The following is an 18,322-nucleotide window of genomic DNA, read 5'->3' as shown; positions in this document are numbered from 1 at the left end:
ACAAGTTCTCAAACGTCGTATAGTTGTGTTCTTTTATTCTACGTCGCCCGTCTTCGCAGCAGCAGAAAACAACTCGTCAAATTGAGTTCGAGGATTTATTCAGCATTCAATACATACAACTGCACAACGTAGCAGAACTCAAATAGAAGCTTTTTTACATACAAATCGCGCTGGCATATATAGTAAATACTCAATCTCGAGAATATTCCAGACCGAACATGATACAACTACATTATATGCGAACCGCCCATGGACTAGAATGGTGACGTTCTCTGTGACGTACATCAAAAAGGTGCCGACGCCCTTAATCCGATCGAACGCCACGAACTCACACTAAATCAGCATGGTAAACAACTTGTTTTGACAGGACTAGAAAGTTCACCTGCATTCTCGTCCAAGCATAAATATTGTGTTTACAAAATATAATATCGGTACTTTCCCACAAAGTACAAATAAGTCAACTACATGCAACACACAAAACTTCTTCTTCTTCTTCTTGGCGTTCGCAGAGGTTACACAATCAGTCCAGCACTGGTGATAAATGTTGTCGTTTTCTCCAACTCCTGTCGACTGCCGTATAGTTTGGTCTGCAAGGGAGTTGGTGACGGCCACACTTCTTTTCGTTCCTCATCTAGTAAGGGACATCGCTGTAAGATGTGTTCCGCTGTTTGGTCCTCTTGACCGCAGGCACAGGTTGGTGATGGCGCCAGCTTGAACTTTCGGTTCATGTGAGCATTGAGCCTGTTGTGGCCAGTACGCAGCCTGATGAGGTTGACTTGCTGCTCTCTGGACATTGTGTGGTAGTCATCTCTGTTTGTCCTTGGCCTCATCAATGCCTTGATGATTGTCTTCTGCTCACTAAAGCTGACACTGTTTTCAGGTTGGTCTTCCACGGCTCCTTCTTTTGCCAGCTCATCTGCCCTTTCATTTCCTGGTATCCCACAGTGTGCTGGTATCCACTGGAGGACAACTCTTCTGGTTTGTCTGACCATCTGTAATGCTTTGGCCAGCTGCGGGAGTTTGTCGTTCTCTAGGGCCTGAAGGACTGAAAGGGCGTCTGAGAGGAAGACAACTTGGTAGCAAGGGTCTGCGGAGTCCTGAACGAAGGAGGCGGCCTGCATGAGAGCTTCTGCTTCTGCTTTATAGTTTGTGCAGTGTTTGCCAGTGGCAACGCTGGATGTAGCTGTATGTCCCCCAGGGAACTGGATCAGAATGCCTGCACCTCCATTGAGCACGGCGTTAGTTGCTGATCCATCGGTGTATACATGGATCCACGCCTCTTTTGGGTACTGTTCGTCGATCAGGGCTAAGGTGAGTGCCTGTCGAGCTGTGTCATTCTGATCTTCTCCTGAGGTAACATGTGGAACACTGGTGCAGATCTGGATGCCTGGTTTCTCTGTTGCCTTGGGGGTTTCCTCTTCTTCTTGAGTCAGAGGTAGAGTGTTCTGTGGAAGGACTTCCCTGTACTGTCGAGAAAGTCTCTTGCTCTCGTGTACAAAACTGCTCCGCTTAAGCCGGTTCTTGGTGAGGTTGCTCAGTCTGTGCTTCATGGGGTGGTCGGGTAGGCACTTGAGCTTCTCGGCCTGTACCATAGTCTTGGCTTCTCTTCTCTGACAGAGGGGTTGGATGGTGGTAAGCTTCTCCATTTCCTTGATGGGCGTGGATTTCATTGCACCGGTGATGAGTCGGAGGGCCTGGTTTTGCACACGGTCACACAAAACTGAAATAAAGCTCAGCAACGGTAGCGTTTCCTAACAGTCGGGTTACCGTAACCACACCTATTTTTTTTTTAGGCCTTATCAAAATAAGTTTTTAATAGCATTTTCTTTTATGTCTTCCTTGTGATGTTTAATTGATTTCTTGTGAAACATGTGACTGATCGAACTGTTTTCTTCCCAGTGTCCAAAGAGAAGAGACAGAAACTGGACAGCGCATCTAGCAGCAGTGGCAGCAGTCTGGGCCAGTGGTCAGCCTCACACACTTCAGGTTCGCAGAGTATCAAAGACTGTCTCAGCTCTAAGGCTGCGCTGTGCACCCCGCAACAGAAACCATCAGCAGACAATACAACTACCTCATTGTCACAATCAGGCAGCAAGACAGCTCAGGGAAAAAGTTGCAATACAAACACTGGTGTGCCAAGCAATGATGATGCCAGCCTCAAGACTGACAGTGACAAGAAGCAGACACAGAGAACTTTAACGGCAGGTTCTGGCTCTGGTGCTTGTCAGGGAAGAAGTTATGTGACTGCTGCTGGCAGTGATGCAGAATCTTCCACTTCAGATGGCCCGTTGAAACTCGACATGGAGAAAATCCACAAGATGCAAAATGATGTCAACAGATTTCACCCTAAAACAGGTAAGAACAGTTTATGTCTCAGGGCTGCAAAGATAATGGTGCATTTATTAGTAATAAAACACATTGTTTCAGTGATCAAGGTAACATTTGATCTGAATTGAAAACACAGCGTTCACCGTTTATAGAATATTGGAGGGTATCATGCAAAGTGGTTGTTGATGCATCTGGGTATGCTCCTTTTCATGTTTGTCTGGTGACTTGAAGAAAGCAAAATTCTGTGAAAACATGGACTTTTGAATGCAGCTCGGCTTTGAACCTGTTAAGATTACATGCATTTTCTGTTACCTCATTCATAGTACTCCAGAAAATCTGACGTTGATGGAAGTCATATGTTTTCTTGCAGGTTACCTTTGTCGTGAATGCCAGAAGGAGGCCCATGTTCCTTTCCAGCTGAATCAGTGTGAACATGTCTGCTGTTTTGTGTGTTGGCGCAAAATACTAGAGGTATGTTAATTGTTCAGTCTTTAAACAGTGTACAAAGCTGCAAACTTGATTTTGGGGTTATTTATTGGTGTAGAATATTCAGAGTTCTTATACATTCAACTGAGAATTGCAGTCTTGTGAGCAGGGTTGATTATTGTCAAAAGAGCATTGTGATGAAATTAAATGCACTGATTTTGAACTATAAAGTCATTTGGAAGAGTTCTGGCCTACCATGTTGAATCTAAGGGTTGGAACCGGGTGTAAATGTCAGGAGTGTGTTGTTACCTGTTGCTTTTCAGCCTCTGTGAACCTGATCATAGTAATAATAATAAACACTTTTTAATCGCCCTTTCTTTCTCACAATATCTCACAGTGAAGTTGTGATACAGTGGAACCCCCCTTTTAAGGCCCCCCAAGTTTAGACTTCCTCCTTTTTCAGACCTTGCTTTTACATATGTGACCCTCCACCACGAAATGAGTCGCATGTCACCTCGCGCGGTTCTGCGCTAGGCTTAATATACAAGTCCGGGGACTGTCTGGTAAAAGTGTGAGGGTCACCTTAGTCACAGGCTTATAACTCAAACGGTTTTTGCTCTTTTCTAACACGGTTTTCACCACTGGATAGAGCATAACAAACTCTTTAGGAAAATTTAAAAATATGAAAATCATGCATCGGTGACATGCGACTCATACCGTGGTGGAGGGTCACATATTTGATGTTGATAACCTCAGTAAATATACCTCCAATTTAAGACTCCCTCCCTTTGAAAGACCTGCTTTTCTCAGATTTGTTTAGGGGGGTGTTCTTCTGTATTGCTTTTTGAATGACACTGACAGATGGTCAAGTAATATATCATTTCAAGTACATGTATGGTGAAATTGAATTTGATAGTAATCTGTGTGCATGTTATGTTTGTGTCAGGGAGACAAGTTGTGTCCAGGGGAGTGCGGCCAGCTGGTGAAGAAGAGAAACCTGCGTCAGTTGCTGTTTGCCTCGGGGGACGAGGTCGGAACGCCAAACACCTCTGGCTCCACCCATTCATGATACTCAGCACATCGCAGTGCTGTCACACACATCGTCACAGACTCCAACTCCGACTCATGGCTCAGGGAATGGTTATGCCAAGCAGTGGTACTCCCCTTTAAAGACTGCCATAACGTGGGGAATTGGGTGGGTGGGGAGGTATATGTACAGAAATTATGAGAAAGCTGACTTGTTTGTTGTTCAAGGTACCCCCCGCGGGTTAGGGGGAGTCCCATATTGGTTGGGACGAGAAAGAATTTACCCGATGCTACCCAGCATGTCGTAAGAGGCGACTAACGGTTCTGTTTCTCCTTTTACCCTTGTTAAGTGTTTCTTGTATAGAATATAGTCAATGTTTGTAAAGATTTTAGTCAAGCAGTATGTAAGAAATGTTAAGTCCTTTGTACTGGAAACTTGCATTCTCCCAGTAAGGTCATATATTGTACTACGTTGCAAGCCCCTGGAGCAATTTTTTGATTAGTGCTTTTGTGAACAAGAAACAATTAACAAGTGGCTCTATCCCATCTCCCCCCTTTCCCCTATCCCATCTCCCCCCTTTCCCCGTCGCGATATAACCTTGAATGGTTGAAAACGACGTTAAACACCAAATAAAGAAAGAAAGAAAGAAAGAAAGTTGTTCAAGGTGTGTCCATTGTATTACAGTGGTGGAAAGAATGGTCTATGTATTAATGTACAGGATTACCCCCCCAAAAAAAAACCATACAAAAAATGCCACCCACTAAAATGCTAATAACTCCTAAATTTGTTCAGCGAATTACTTCATATTTGGTGTACATAGGCTTGGAATATGGGATGATAAGTTCACAGAGGTTAAAGTTTCATCTTATATGTTAGTGATGAGACGATAAACCGAGGTCCCTTCGTGTACACTACATTGGGGTATGCACGTTAAAGATCCCACGATTGACAAAAGGGTCTTTCCTGGCAAAATTGTATAGGCGTAGATAAAAATGTCCACCAAAATACCCGTGTGACCTGGAATAATAGGCCGTGAAAGGTGGATGCAGCGCCTATAGGCTGTTGATCTACTGGCCGATGTGAATGCGCGATATATTGTGTAAAAAATTCCATCTCACACGGCATTAATAGGTAGACATGCGCCTTGAGTCGCCTTGTGTGGTGAGATACGTGTGCGATATAAATCCTCGTAAATAAATTAAAATAAATAAATAGTGTTGGTTTTTCTGAAGGGCCTTGCATACAAAAAACGTCCTCGGACAATACATGAGTTGAAACAGCAATCGCAGGGAATCTGGAGGGTTCAGGTTGGATGAGTGTGGCCGATGTCAAACATCCTACTTTATATATTTTTTTAAAAGCGTAAAAGTCAAACCACTAGACCTGCAGGACATTCCCCATTCTCATTCTCAAAATGAGGTGTTGAAATAATTTAACTGAAAGTTGAATGTATGGTGTGATGTCGATATGCATTGTCTTCACACAGAATCTAACAGAAAAAAATGCCAACCAAGTTTAACCTTAACATTCCAAAAATAGGCAGTGCATTTAGTGCCTTACCACTGTAATTGTATAGATGAGTCTGAATGTATGTGCCAGAGGCTACTATTGAAATGACAAGATTTTTAAAATGGTGTGTTGCTTCTGTATATATTCTGTATCCAGTTGTGCATGAAAGAGAGTAGAGATTGTGAACAGATGAATTTGTAATACTTGTATAAAAAGAAAGTGTCTTAATGTGTCAGAAGAAAAGAAAAGAAAAGCAAATTAAATATTTGTTTGTTTTTAATTCATATTCAAACATTAGTCTTTCGTCGTCACAATAGATCAAATTGCATATTTGTCACACTGATTAAACACTATAATAATGCACAAAATATCACAAAAAACACATTGCTTTCTGCTTACAGTATTAACAAGTATTATGCTGAACAGTACCTCTCAGAGATTTCTCAGAGTATCAGACACACACAGGCTTAATGAAATAAAAGAAAAAAATATGAGACACAAACATGCTTTATGATACGATCACCCATTGCACCTCCGTATAAGCAGACCTAACGTATGGACGTTTTCTTGCTGAACAGTAGGGGAACGTATACTGTGTGTACTGTCAGCGTATACGGTAGTATGGTTCGAAGCGATGTCTCCTACTCCAATGACTGATGAGGAGTGACAGTCAGTGAGCGAGTTTTCGCGAGGAACAGGGTTGAGGTACGGTAGGGTCACTGCGCATGTCTGGTTTTTTTCTTCGCGGAAACGCTGTTGGGTTGTGTCCAGTCGCGTCCCTTGCAACAAGATGGCGACAAGCGCGTTACGGATTTACTGTTGTGGAGAGTTGATGGACGACGATGATGAACAAGCAGTACTGTTTTATTGTTGATGTGAATGTAATGCCAAAACATCGAACTATCGATTCGAACGTCAATGAAGAAGTGAGCGTGAAAATCGAGCGCAAAACAGCCGGGTAAAAGTTCAGGGCGCTAAAGTACATTTGAGCCGAAATCGCACCCAAACTCCTGTTGACCTCATTTCTTCCCAAAATAAACATCACTGCTAAAATAAAATGCATTAAAACCAAGACAGTATCCAACCCAGTATCCTTAATTTTTGAAAGGCTAAGTGATTTACAACAAATGTCTTCTCACAATCCGTAACTTTGTCAAAAAATATTTGCAGAAGTTTCTCACCTCGCCTTGGCAGCCATCTTGGAACTGGAGAGACCCTACGCAGGAAGCAAGGTTGAAAGTTGGTTAACCGGTGACGTCACTCCAGTCGTACCGGACCGAGTTTTTGCGACCTCCGGTTCGACTCGAGTCACCTTAGTTGACGCTAAAACTCGCTCAGTATAAAACTGTTATCGGAAACAGGTAAATTACGGGGGCCCGGGTAGCTCAGGTGGTAGAGCACTGGGCTTGTGATCGAAAGGTCGCTGGTTCGAATCCGGGCCGGGACGGACACGGGTCAACTTTATGTGCAGACACAGAGACGGTATTCATCTTCCACCCCAAGAGAGAGAGAGAGAGGGACGTGTGATTAGGAATAGCCAGACCTCGGAAATTTTGTTTTTGAAATATATGCGACTTTTTTCTTTTAGTGCGAGTTTCCGTTCTTTCCGTGTGACGTCACGTCAATTTATCTGTTCAGCTGGTACAGTAGTTCCAATAAGGATTTTTCGCTGATACCACCAGAAAGTATACGCTGAACGTACAGAACGTATACTGTGAGCTGCTGTGTAGCGGGCCCAGGACTGTATGTTTTGTGCGGTCTGAGCGATGTGCAATGCCTCGATACGATATATGGTAATAAAATATAAGAAAAAATATCAGATACAAACATGCTTAAATGAAATATAAGAAAATATAAGAAACAATATGACACAAACAGGCTTAATGAAATATAAGAACAAATATTATTATATGACCTGTGACCCTGGATATGAAATATATTCCGGTATGAGAGAAAATGCACCACATACATTCAGTCAATTCAGGGTGGAGCATTCCAAGTAACGTGCATCTTTACACTCCTTCAGACAGGAACACATAACTCTAAAAACTTGCTCAGCTGTCAATTGTTATCAACCAATTCTCTCCTGTCATATACAACAAAATTATTTCATGCATGCAATAGATGAGGCTATGCCTACTTAACTTGGCAAATCCCTACTAAACGAGAAAGCAAAAAATTGTTTCTACATTTTTGTTTGACAAACATACTTACCATGTCTGAAAATACATTTGTGAGACATTGAAAGTTGTCTGTGTGTATGTATGGCAAATATATTAAACACAAAACTCCTCAAGAAGTTTAAATGAAAATGGTGGATCCAAATTTGTGTCCCTCGGAAGGCTTCTTCAGGGCATATGTTGAAGGGTGAATTACTTGATTTCAAAACTCTAATTAAATTATGTCTATTTATATGCTTTTTACTCAGTAGGTCCTCGCTCAGTAGAATTTGGCAAGTACAGATATGCTCAGGAGGTGTTCCCTCAGTAGGCATGTAAGCCAAATATTGAATGCAAATAATAACTTTAAACAAAAAAACAAAAACAACAGGATGGAGGTAGCAGTGAGACAATGAACACTCTCTCATCTCAAGCATAAGTCTTTGTTTTGATTTTGCTGCAAAATTGAGGGCACATACTGGACAGGAGGTGTTCCCTCAGTAGGCATGTAAGCCAAAGATTGAATGCAAATAATAACTAAACTTTAAACAAAAAACAAAAACAACAGGATGGGGGTAGCAGTGAGACAATGAACACTCCCTCATCTCAAGCATGAGCCTTTGCTTTGATTTTGCTGCAAAATTTGAGGGCACATACTGGACAGGGGATTAACAAATGAATTACTTTAAGCAGAAAGAAATGTGAGTGTCAATTTCTTACAATGTAAAATACTATATTAACACATTTCTGATTGACTGATCTCCATTAGACAGGATAAAGATTTAAGGCAGATGCTCAGACTTGCTGTCTGTCCTGGCTAAAACTATGTAATAAAATGGAGTAAAAAAAAGTAAACTAAAGCGCTACAAGGACAAGCAAAACAAAACAGTGAGGAAAAAAAGGGGAAAAAAAAGATGATGAATGAGAGGGAGCAGAGACACGCTTTATGAAAGAAAAGAGTGGTGGTGGAAGCAAGATGTGGTTCGATCAGTACAATGGCTCCTGTCAAAGTTTTGTGTTCACTGTCTGGCAGTATTGACTAAGGGTAAGGAACTTCATGATTTCTAGGGTGTTAGAAGGAGGAGGAGGGGGGGGGGGGGGGGGGGTGGTGGTAGGAGAGAGGCAGGTAAGTCCTTATGAAGTGTTAAAACATATGGTAGAAGTGATGACTACAGAGGCCAAAGACCACTTGGTAAATAAGTCCGCATAGCCACAGCCTGTGAAAACAGCAGGTCAGGGAAGAACTGTAATTCTGTTATGAGTTCCACATCACGTACTCGTGCCTCGTTGTCTATCAGGTACTCCTCTGGTGTCTGTAACAGTAAATCACAAGATTCCTGTGTCAAAGCATTTTTAGAACATTCATACAAAGACATTACCAAAGATTGTTTAGGTCCTGGCTGACAGAACTGTTTTCCCCACTCAAAAATGAACATTTTTGGTTCTTTTGGAAATAAAGAAATACATTGTAACATTTGGTTCTCTTTGAAAATAACGAAAAACAAACATGCTGAGAAACACCAAACAGGAATATAACAAAAAATACTCTTGTTTATACATGTTTAGGCTAAAGATTTGAAACACAATCGTCAGTCAAGCCAAAATGTTGTACTCTTTTCCCTTCAATCCATTTACTCATTTATTTGTAAACTGCCATGGTTCTGTCTTCTGATTTACCTGGCAGTTGAAAGGTTTTGAGGTGTCAACTTGGGGCAAGATGAAACTCAACGTCTGTATACTGCTGCACTGTCCCAACAGTTGACTTGCATTCTGGCATCGGCTTGCAATCAGGAAGATGTGTGTAGGGACGCTCAAGTTTGTTCTGAAAATATAAAACTACCGTTGCAACAAAATCACAGAACCGCATTTATCCAAATTGAATCATTAAAGAACAGTAGCCGAACACACACACTCCTCCCTGAATCCCTATATATATCTCTCTGAATACCCCAATCTCCTTGACCCCTACCCCCTCCCTCCCTCACTAAATGAAAATGAAACAACTGCTTAGGGCGGGGATGTAGCTCAGTCGGTAGCGCGCTGGATTTGTATCCAGTTGGCCGCTGTCAGCGTGAGTTCGTCCCCACGTTCGGCGAGAGATTTATTTCTCAGAGTCAACTTTGTGTGCAGACTCTCCTCGGTGTCCGAACACCCCCGTGTGTACACGCAAGCACAAGACCAAGTGCGCACGAAAAAGATCCTGTAATCCATGTCAGAGTTCGGTGGGTTATAGAAACACGAAAATACCCAGCATGCTTCCTCCGAAAGCGGCGTATGGCTGCCTAAATGGCGGGGTAAAAACGGTCATACACGTAAAATTCCACTCGTGCAAAAACACGAGTGTACGTGGGAGTTTCAGCCCACGAACGCAGAAGAAGAAGAAGAAGAAAACAACTGCTTGATCACCTGTGAATGTCTGCCAAAGTATCAGCCAGGCCGTCACTGTCAACATCAAAAGCTGTTCCTGCCATTATGTTCAGCTCCTGGTAACCCATGCTCCAGTTGCCAACATACCTCTGTAATGTCCGCCATACGCCTGCACAATGAGGGATAAAACTTTCAGTCAAAACATAACTGAATGTAACCACACAAAAAAAGCAAAACATTCTTGATGTCTGTTTTACATAACAGTAAAGGAAAGTAAGGACAGGCTGAAAAAACTAACACTTTTAATAACAAAACAAAATCTGAAACAGATACACATGTAGACTGTAAACATCGCCCACATATGGGGGGGGGGGGGGGGAGGGGAGGGGAGGGGGGGGGGGGGGGGGGTTGACAACAGAAAAAGAGCACACTACAAAGAAACAAACAATACAAGTTCAGAGGACAAACAGGGTGGAAAAGAAATATATCAAACAAATATGCAGTTAAGAATGCTGTACCTGCGTAGAAGGTGTTGTGTATAGGGACCTGGCTGGATAGCAGGGATGATGTCACACCCATGTTATACTCTGTAAACAAACACAAAATCTCCAAACTAACCAAACCATTTACTTTACTGTATTGTGTAAATGAACGCAATGTTAACCCTTAGGCTGGTTGTCGCGACATATGTCGCGCTACTTTACGTATACTGTCACCTGGTTGTCATGACATATGTCGCGCTACTGGCTCAGTCTGTTTGGTCGGTTCCGATTACCTCCCATGGATGCGAAAACCTATATGACCGTTTTTTGTTATTTTTCTCTCTGTTAATTCACCAGTGGCTATGTAACATGTGTTACAGAATTGCATCAGTGTAAGGGTTAACATTTTTCTAGAATAAACAAAATATGCATGCAAAGAATACACACACCTATTTCAAACATAACCTGTTTTTTTGCTATTGTGACTCACCCAAAGGCAGGAGTGACCTGTATGTGACGTTTCCAGACTGCTGCTGTAGATTTTGACAGGCTTGCTGGTGTTGACTGTCAGTGATGCGTGGATCCTCTACAGCACAGCTGGATGCAAGATTGTCTCCCTTTAGCTGCAACAGATCTGCATAGGTAAGTCTTTCCTCTTATGCCACATACACAACACCAGCTGAATTATTTGATCAGAAACAGATGGGGAAAGAAAAAATAACAGATTGCAGTGCAGAATTTGCAGCAGTTTTCTGTTTAATTTGTAGAATGGATCAATATACACATGCATTCGCATCAACATCTTAAGAAAAGAGCAGTTCCATCATAAAACTCATGGGCGAATGTGGGTATGCCTGAAGCCAGAATTCCAGCAATATGATGTGTTCCAGTAGGTAGGTGCCAGAGAAAAATGAAAGTTTGGACCCAGGAAGAGTGATAATAATATTATCCTGTGATATTGGTGGTTCCAACAGATTTTCAAATAGAAATGGCATACCCAACATGCACAGGGATCGCGCTAGCTTTTTAAAAAACGCGTAAGTCATACGCAACGAAACGAAAAAAACGCGTCACGGACCAATATTTTTGCGTATTACGAAAACACGTACAGACACAAACAAAACACGCACGAAAGACTTAAAAACACTCCTTACGGCGAGTTTTCCTGTCGAACTCCGCGCACGCCTGTCGAATAACACCCCTGCTGTCTCCAACCTTCGGGCCTTGCGAGTTTGTTTCCCGCTCTAATACGACTAGACACACTTTCCGCCTTTTGGAAGCGCGAGATGGGAGAGCAGCTAATGTCTGTTTCATTATCCGACAAGACATTATCTGGTAATACCCTCGTTACGTTCGTTTGCAATACTTCGATGCAAAAAGAAACGGACTTTAGTTTTGACGCGCAGATTTCATGTGTGTCGTCACTTCTCGAGCCCAATAGTCAGTTTCAGGATCGGGTGATTATTAAGTCAGAGCAAAAGCGCTGCGTGAAGACAAGAAAAAGTTACAATATTTTTGCGTATGGCTTACGCGGCGCGGCGAAAAAAACGCGTCAGCGACTTTTAAAATGCGTCAAATACGCAAAAATCGTGCGTAAACGCGATCCCTGCATGCACCCATGTTTTGACAAATACAACTACCATGGAAGGTGAAACTGAAGCAGAAATCCACAAGGGCAGGCTCCGGTTAGCACTGTAGGCAGTGACAAAAGTAGGTTGGTACAGTAACACAACGTCCTTCATTTCTGATGTCATCAACAGTGGTGCACCATAGGGAAGAGTTCTCTGCTTCACTTGTGTCTTGTTCACTGATGTCAATGCTTGGCTGATACTGTCCATTGACTGTCAACAAGGCAAAATGTATTAAAAAACAACCACACCCTAGCGTAACAGTGAACCAAAAAAATCAATCTTTTCTCAAACATGCAACCCACACTTCAAACTGCCACCAAACATACAACCCACACTTCAAACTGCCACCAAACATACAACCCACACTTCAAACTGCCACCAAACATACAACCCACACTTCAAACTGCCACCAAACATACAACCCAAACCTCAACCTGCCACCCAGAGACACTTTGGCTGATTAGTTAGGGAGACACAACCCAGAATGACACATACAACCATGCATACACACATCAACACATTCTTATTCTCTGAAGTCACACACCCCTCTTGTCAAAATCAGCAGGAAATCTACGCTACGGTAAAGCCATGTCATACAAAGCTAGCTGAAGTATGCAGATGCCTTTTTGAAAAATCTCAAATCACTATAAACTCACTAATCATTCAACATTCCTAGGTAAACAAAAAACACCCAACAAATTAATTAACAAACAAAGCAAGGAAGCTATTTTTAAAACCAACTCACCCTGCCTGTTTCCAGGGAGCAATTACAGGTAGCAGTGACTGTGACGTTGGCAGCAGTAAGCAAGTTGTCGATGTAGGTGGCAGCAGCTCTTTGCTCCCTGTTGAATGTCTTCCACAGCAAGTGGTCCAGACTGCCTTCAGTGCCATTGTTAGGGGTTGGCTGGATTCCCAGTAGATCTGGAAAGAGGTCAAACACCATAGGATCAAACTGTGGTGACACTTAAGGTAGCTTGTGTAAAGATTTGCACATTTCCATTTTTTTAAACCTCTACCTTCAGTTACAAATACCACCCCCCCCCACCACACCCTAACAAAAAAAAAACTTAAACAGAGAGGAAAGTATAAAAGCTCTGACAGTAAAATGTAATGTAGCTAGAGACTGTGTTCAAACAATCATCACTCTGCAAAACTTAAATCCTTTCTGCATCCTGGAGTCGGTTACATCCACTACATTTACAGTAGTTCAGGAGTCATTTGCGAGCAATATTTGCAGAGACAAAAAGTGGACCTATATTCACCTGAAATCATATTGTACAGTTCAATGTTCTCGAATGGTTTGACTGTTTCTCCGTTTTTGAAAGCAGGTCCATAGCCAACAAACAGTGCCTGAAAAAAGAGAAATGTTCATCAAAATACTGCTGATGTAATTCTAAAATGACTAAAGTTATATCATATCAGAAGCAGAAGCAAGAAAACACAAACAAAATGCAGATGTCATTAATTTTACACACCTCATGGTTCAAATCAACACAGACTGTGAGGTGAGACAACTGCTTCCACCAACATACACAAAGTGTGCCTCTCTCATTCCTCTTACACTCTTGTGATTACTCTCAATTTAAACCAGACACTGACCTCCATAGCTTTGTAGGTGTTGTCCCAGCCATGAGACCCCCCAGTGCAGAAGTTCTTGCTCAATTTGCTTGGACACAATTTCACATCATCGTGAAGCAACATTTTAAAGTTGAAAAGAAAAAAAGCTGACATGATAATAATTATTTAATTGTTACAATATGGTAGAAATTCTAAGCCTTTTCTTAAAAAAAAGGACTTTTGAAAGTTCTTTTCCATTTGGTATTTATGACGGTTAGACAGAAAAAATACAGCATCTTGTCACCCATCCTTTTAGAAGATTAATTAAAAGGTGACATTTTGATGGCTCTAGTTTAAGACGAGAATGACAAAAATGTGAATGTCAAAACTTAAATTTATAGCAGTGTCATTAGTAGAACTTCACTCACTCTGCGACGGTCCAGTTTATAGTGGGATCCAGAATTATGTTGTCAATACGATCGTTGTTGACATAGTGATGACGTTTAGGCAGATCTGTTTTGGCATACACCTGCATTTGGTTCACACACTGCAAGTGTTCCTGGACATCGTGAATGGACACTGAAAGGACAAGTATTCTTATTTTCAAATTTCTGCAGGAGCAGATCTTTTTAGGAATGAGTTACAATAAGAGACTGGTAAACTCTTGATGGTGAATGGAAAAACATGCATGATAAACACAAAAACAGAAAAGGAGTACATGTTATACATAATAATTAATTTTGCAAATATTTTAGAGAAGTACACCATCAACGACTGTTTTTTGCCTTTTTACCATCATCATTTTTTTCTTCAATTTGTGAGGCCCTCTGTAATGGGTTACTTGGGATTAAGACCTGCTCCTAAAATAAACATTGTAACTCTAGTCCAATATACACAGGCTCCAGCTCCCTCTCCTCCTATTTTACGGTGCATGAAAGAAGCGAAATCATAAGGCATGAAAATAAACAGTTTGTAAAATGTGTGTGTGTGTGTGTGTGTGTGTGTGTGTGTGTGTTGTATGTCTGTGTGCATGTGTGTGTGTGTGCCCACAAGCATGCCATTCTGAAAACAAGCATACATATGTATTTCTAATTATTTACACAAATTCTTACTTGGTGGGTTGTCATCGTATCTAACGAGACTCCCATTTTTCAGCGATGCATAGGTGTTGCTGATTCGAGCGAACGCGCCCAGGTAGAAATACAGGTTGTCTTTTTCCTCCCTTGTGAAATAGTTGTTAAGCTCAATCACCTTGTCACAAGACACAGATGAGAATCCTAGAAGAGACAGTATAAATGGGGTAAAATAAAACCAACAGAAAAAAAGGAACAAAATTGACAAACAGGCAAAAGATAGACAGAGAAAATCCATTCTTGTCTCTGGTGACTTGTCTCTTACCTTGGATCATTAGGTGACATAAAAACACTGTAAACCTGATTAAAATCTATATGAACAGACAGTGTGAATGAATTATTTACCCCCCGCGGGTTAGGGGGAAGAATTTACCCGATGCTCCCCAGCATGTCGTAAGAGGCGACTAACGGATTCTGTTTCTCCTTTTACCCTTGTTAAGTGTTTCTTGTATAGAATATAGTCAATGTTTGTAAAGATTTTAGTCAAGCAGTATGTAAGAAATGTTAAGTCCTTTGTACTGGAAACTTGCATTCTCCCAGTAAGGTCATATATTGTACTACGTTGCAAGCCCGTGGAGCAATTTTTTGATTAGTGCTTTTGTGAACAAGAAACAATTAACAAGTGGCTCTATCCCATCCCCCCCCTTTCCCCGTCGCGATATAACCTTGAACGGTTGAAAACGACGTTAAACACCAAATAAAGAAAGAATGAATTATTTGAACAAACTGAGACTAACTTCTCTACACTTTCTACTTTTAGGGTCAAAAAGCATGTTCTTTCAAAGAAAAAAAAACACAGGCATAAATCTATTTGCTGCACATACAACACCATTCTAAATGCACAGTAAACAGCCATAACCTATCCCCACCAATGGGGTGGTCTGCACAAGAAAGTTACCAACCAAGTGGGACTGGGAGGCAGGCAGCTGCGAGGTTGGATTGGTTGAAATCACAAACAAACCTCCATTTCAACCAATACAACCCCGCGGCTAGCTCCCACCCAGTTGGTATAACTTTCCAATGCACATCAGCCCTGTATCCCATTGAAGAATCAGCCAATGTGACCACGTCAAAAAAGGAAAGCAAGCGAAGAGAAAACACACCATGGTCAGAGAGAATGATGACGTTGACACAGTGATGCAGGTCATGCTGGTACAGACTGTCCATCAGTTCTCCCAGTACTGTGTCCACACGCGCAATCTCCTTGTCCACCTAAACAATTCATGAAGAACGACACCGAATGAATAAACCGAGACGTCTGTTCTTGGCCCTCTCTTCCAAAGTAAGTTATCTGATGTCAAAAGAGAAGCATACTTCAAGAAGATGTCATAATGCAAAGAGTGGTGTCACATAAAAGTCTGTCACTTCTGCTGCATGTCTCTCAAGGAACTGAACGAGAATTTCGAGAACACATTTTGTCGCAGTGAATTAATTTGTCATATCAGGAGCAGAAAATTACATGTAAGGTCACCTCAAGGCTGGGCATGTATGGGTATCATACTTCATTAACAAGAGAGAATGGGGAAAAGAAGGAAAAAATTAAAAAGTTTGAACTTATAGCGCAAGTTCAAAATGTGTTCATCAAATGAAAAAGACAAAACTGTGTGGTGTACCACTCATGAGAGAGTAACCCTGGGGATCAAACAAAAGTGTCCCCATATAATATTGCAGGTGTCCTCAAACACCATCTTAGGCACACATGAATCTTGAATAAAGCCTGTCCTTAATTGAGCCCAAAGTCAACTTCGCAAAGTCTTTTTACCGAAAACTCAGTGCTAAAGTTTTGTGCGGCCAGCTTCGCACAGTATACTTTGCGTAGTCGACTTGGCCCAGTTAAGGACAGGCTTAAGATTAGAATCTACAATGGAGTAGCGTATGTCTCCCTACCACAAATATAATATGGCTCAAAGGAATCTTGAATAAGACTACATGTAGTATTTACAATGGATTTGTGTGCGTCTCCCTACCTCTGGTGTGAAGGGCCCACTGGTGTGCGCCTGGTGGTCCGGCTGGTCAAAGTACAGCAGCAACAGGTCAGGTCTGCGCTCCTTGGGCAGCCTCATCCACTCCACCACCGTAGACACACGCGACGAGTAGGGTACACCCCTGAATAATAATAATGAGGATATTTATAGGGTGCAAATCCAAAAATAGTTCTAAGCGTCTTTTAAAAACATACATAAATAAATTATTCTGTACACAATTCCAAATCTAATTATTATTCACATCAAAATATAATTATACACTTTAAAAAGTTGTAACCCACATCATTCCAAGTCAAATAATTATACATTACCCGCTATTACGAGCTAGTCGTGTGACAGAGTTTTCTTGCACACGAGACTGTAGATGTTTCACGACGGCTTTAGCCGGAGTGAAACAGCAGCAGTCGAGTGTGCAAGAACACTCTCTGTCACACGACTAGCTCGTAATGGCGATTATGTCTCACAGCTTCAACAGAGGAGAGAACAAACACGTTTTGCGTACTCACGCTTGATAAACCTAAACACAGGAGCAGCCATTGTGGAGAGATCTACTTTTTGACGAAAGTGAACGAACAACTATGAATGACGTCTCGGTATATGTGAATGACGTCACAGTCATCGTCACAGTCTGTATCTTTTGAAGCATTCCATTCTTCATGACGTCTTTCTGTGTCTGCATCCGCGAAATGTTTGTTCTTTCCGGGGTCTTTGTCATCTATGTTCAGAACTCTGTCCTTCTAGTTTCAGACTAACAGGCCTCCTGAGCGAGCCACTTTCCAAGGGAAGCTAAACTCGCGTATGGAAACAGTACTGTAGTCTGGGATGCCGTTTTCAGTATTCTCAGCGTTGAAGAATTTGTAAAGAGAAGACACGACAACAGCAGGAGAAATAAAAGTCGTGTGTGCATTTTGGGGCTTTTGGAGGGACGATTTCGAGTTTGAATCCGTTCTTGCACATGCTCCAAAGCGTGTAACATACAATCTTGCACACGTTTGCTTTAGTAGTGGCAAAGAAGGAAAGCGTGTGACATACAGAGATAAACTAATACAATTTACAACGTTTTCAATACACGTACATGAATTTCAAAATACATTGCACACAAGTAAAACTAGTCATTATACATAAATAGCTCAACCACTATCGCTGAAAACACACAGACACATGAAACACACACCTGAATAAAGCCAAAGGGGAGGAGGTTGGGGTTGGAAAGTGATGAGTGGTAAGCCTCCATCATTGACTAAACTCTGATACAGCTAGTACGACCATTATGTAGTAAGTAGTTGTGCATTTATACATGCAGATTTGCAGGCAGAAACATGTTGCAATTTAACTCATTACTCTATGCAGTTTTAACCGAAAACCATCATGACATAAAATTAATGACTGTAAGTTTACTCATTCATTTGAATGTGCATGAATCTATGTTCACAGCCAACCACAACACACAGATGGACAGACAGACACATACAGAAAAACCAAAACCAGGTTTTCATTCATAGGTTCTGATAAAACATGTGCAAAGCTAAGGATACTTACTCACTGTAGTACTTAAAAATGTCTGGATAAGTACCTGTGTGTCAAACAGAAAACTTGTCAAACTCTTTTTGATGCAAAAACTGAAGAAACATAACTTTTTTTATTGATAGACCTGCACACACACATGCATGCACCCACACACACAAAGGAAAAGAACAAAATTCAACTCCATAATGAAG

At 41.6% G+C, this 18,322-nt stretch overlaps 2 protein-coding genes across 3 annotated transcripts in view; one reads left to right on the top strand and one right to left on the bottom strand.

Moving 5' to 3' along the window:
* Nucleotides 1–4,995, top strand: part of LOC138967123 (regulator of telomere elongation helicase 1 homolog) — a 44,959-nt gene extending 39,964 nt beyond the window's left edge. The window contains exons 33-35 of the mRNA XM_070339606.1: nt 1,900–2,355; nt 2,699–2,799; nt 3,701–4,995. Of these exons, the coding sequence (XP_070195707.1) occupies nt 1,900–2,355; nt 2,699–2,799; nt 3,701–3,823 (680 nt within the window). The 3' untranslated portion in view covers nt 3,824–4,995. The remainder of the gene's footprint in view (nt 1–1,899; nt 2,356–2,698; nt 2,800–3,700) is intronic.
* Nucleotides 4,996–5,548: 553 nt separating this feature from the next.
* Nucleotides 5,549–18,322, bottom strand: part of LOC138967118 (uncharacterized) — a 140,468-nt gene continuing 127,694 nt past the window's right edge. For both annotated transcript variants that reach the window (XM_070339598.1, XM_070339597.1), the window contains 14 exons: nt 18,144–18,177; nt 16,587–16,725; nt 15,723–15,831; nt 14,599–14,763; nt 13,915–14,065; nt 13,529–13,595; nt 13,192–13,279; nt 12,675–12,850; nt 11,939–12,139; nt 10,789–10,921; nt 10,335–10,403; nt 9,856–9,985; nt 9,127–9,271; nt 5,549–8,762 (listed from right to left, as the gene is read on the bottom strand). In XM_070339598.1, coding sequence (XP_070195699.1) covers nt 8,619–8,762; nt 9,127–9,271; nt 9,856–9,985; nt 10,335–10,403; nt 10,789–10,921; nt 11,939–12,139; nt 12,675–12,850; nt 13,192–13,279; nt 13,529–13,595; nt 13,915–14,065; nt 14,599–14,763; nt 15,723–15,831; nt 16,587–16,725; nt 18,144–18,177 — 1,751 coding nt within the window. In that variant the 3' untranslated portion in view covers nt 5,549–8,618. The remainder of the gene's footprint in view (nt 8,763–9,126; nt 9,272–9,855; nt 9,986–10,334; nt 10,404–10,788; nt 10,922–11,938; nt 12,140–12,674; nt 12,851–13,191; nt 13,280–13,528; nt 13,596–13,914; nt 14,066–14,598; nt 14,764–15,722; nt 15,832–16,586; nt 16,726–18,143; nt 18,178–18,322) is intronic.

This window comes from Littorina saxatilis, linkage group LG5 (genome assembly GCF_037325665.1).
Source record: "Littorina saxatilis isolate snail1 linkage group LG5, US_GU_Lsax_2.0, whole genome shotgun sequence".
In the NCBI taxonomy this organism is placed as follows: Eukaryota; Metazoa; Mollusca; class Gastropoda; order Littorinimorpha; family Littorinidae; genus Littorina; species Littorina saxatilis.
This window is presented reverse-complemented; position numbering and strand designations above follow the sequence as displayed.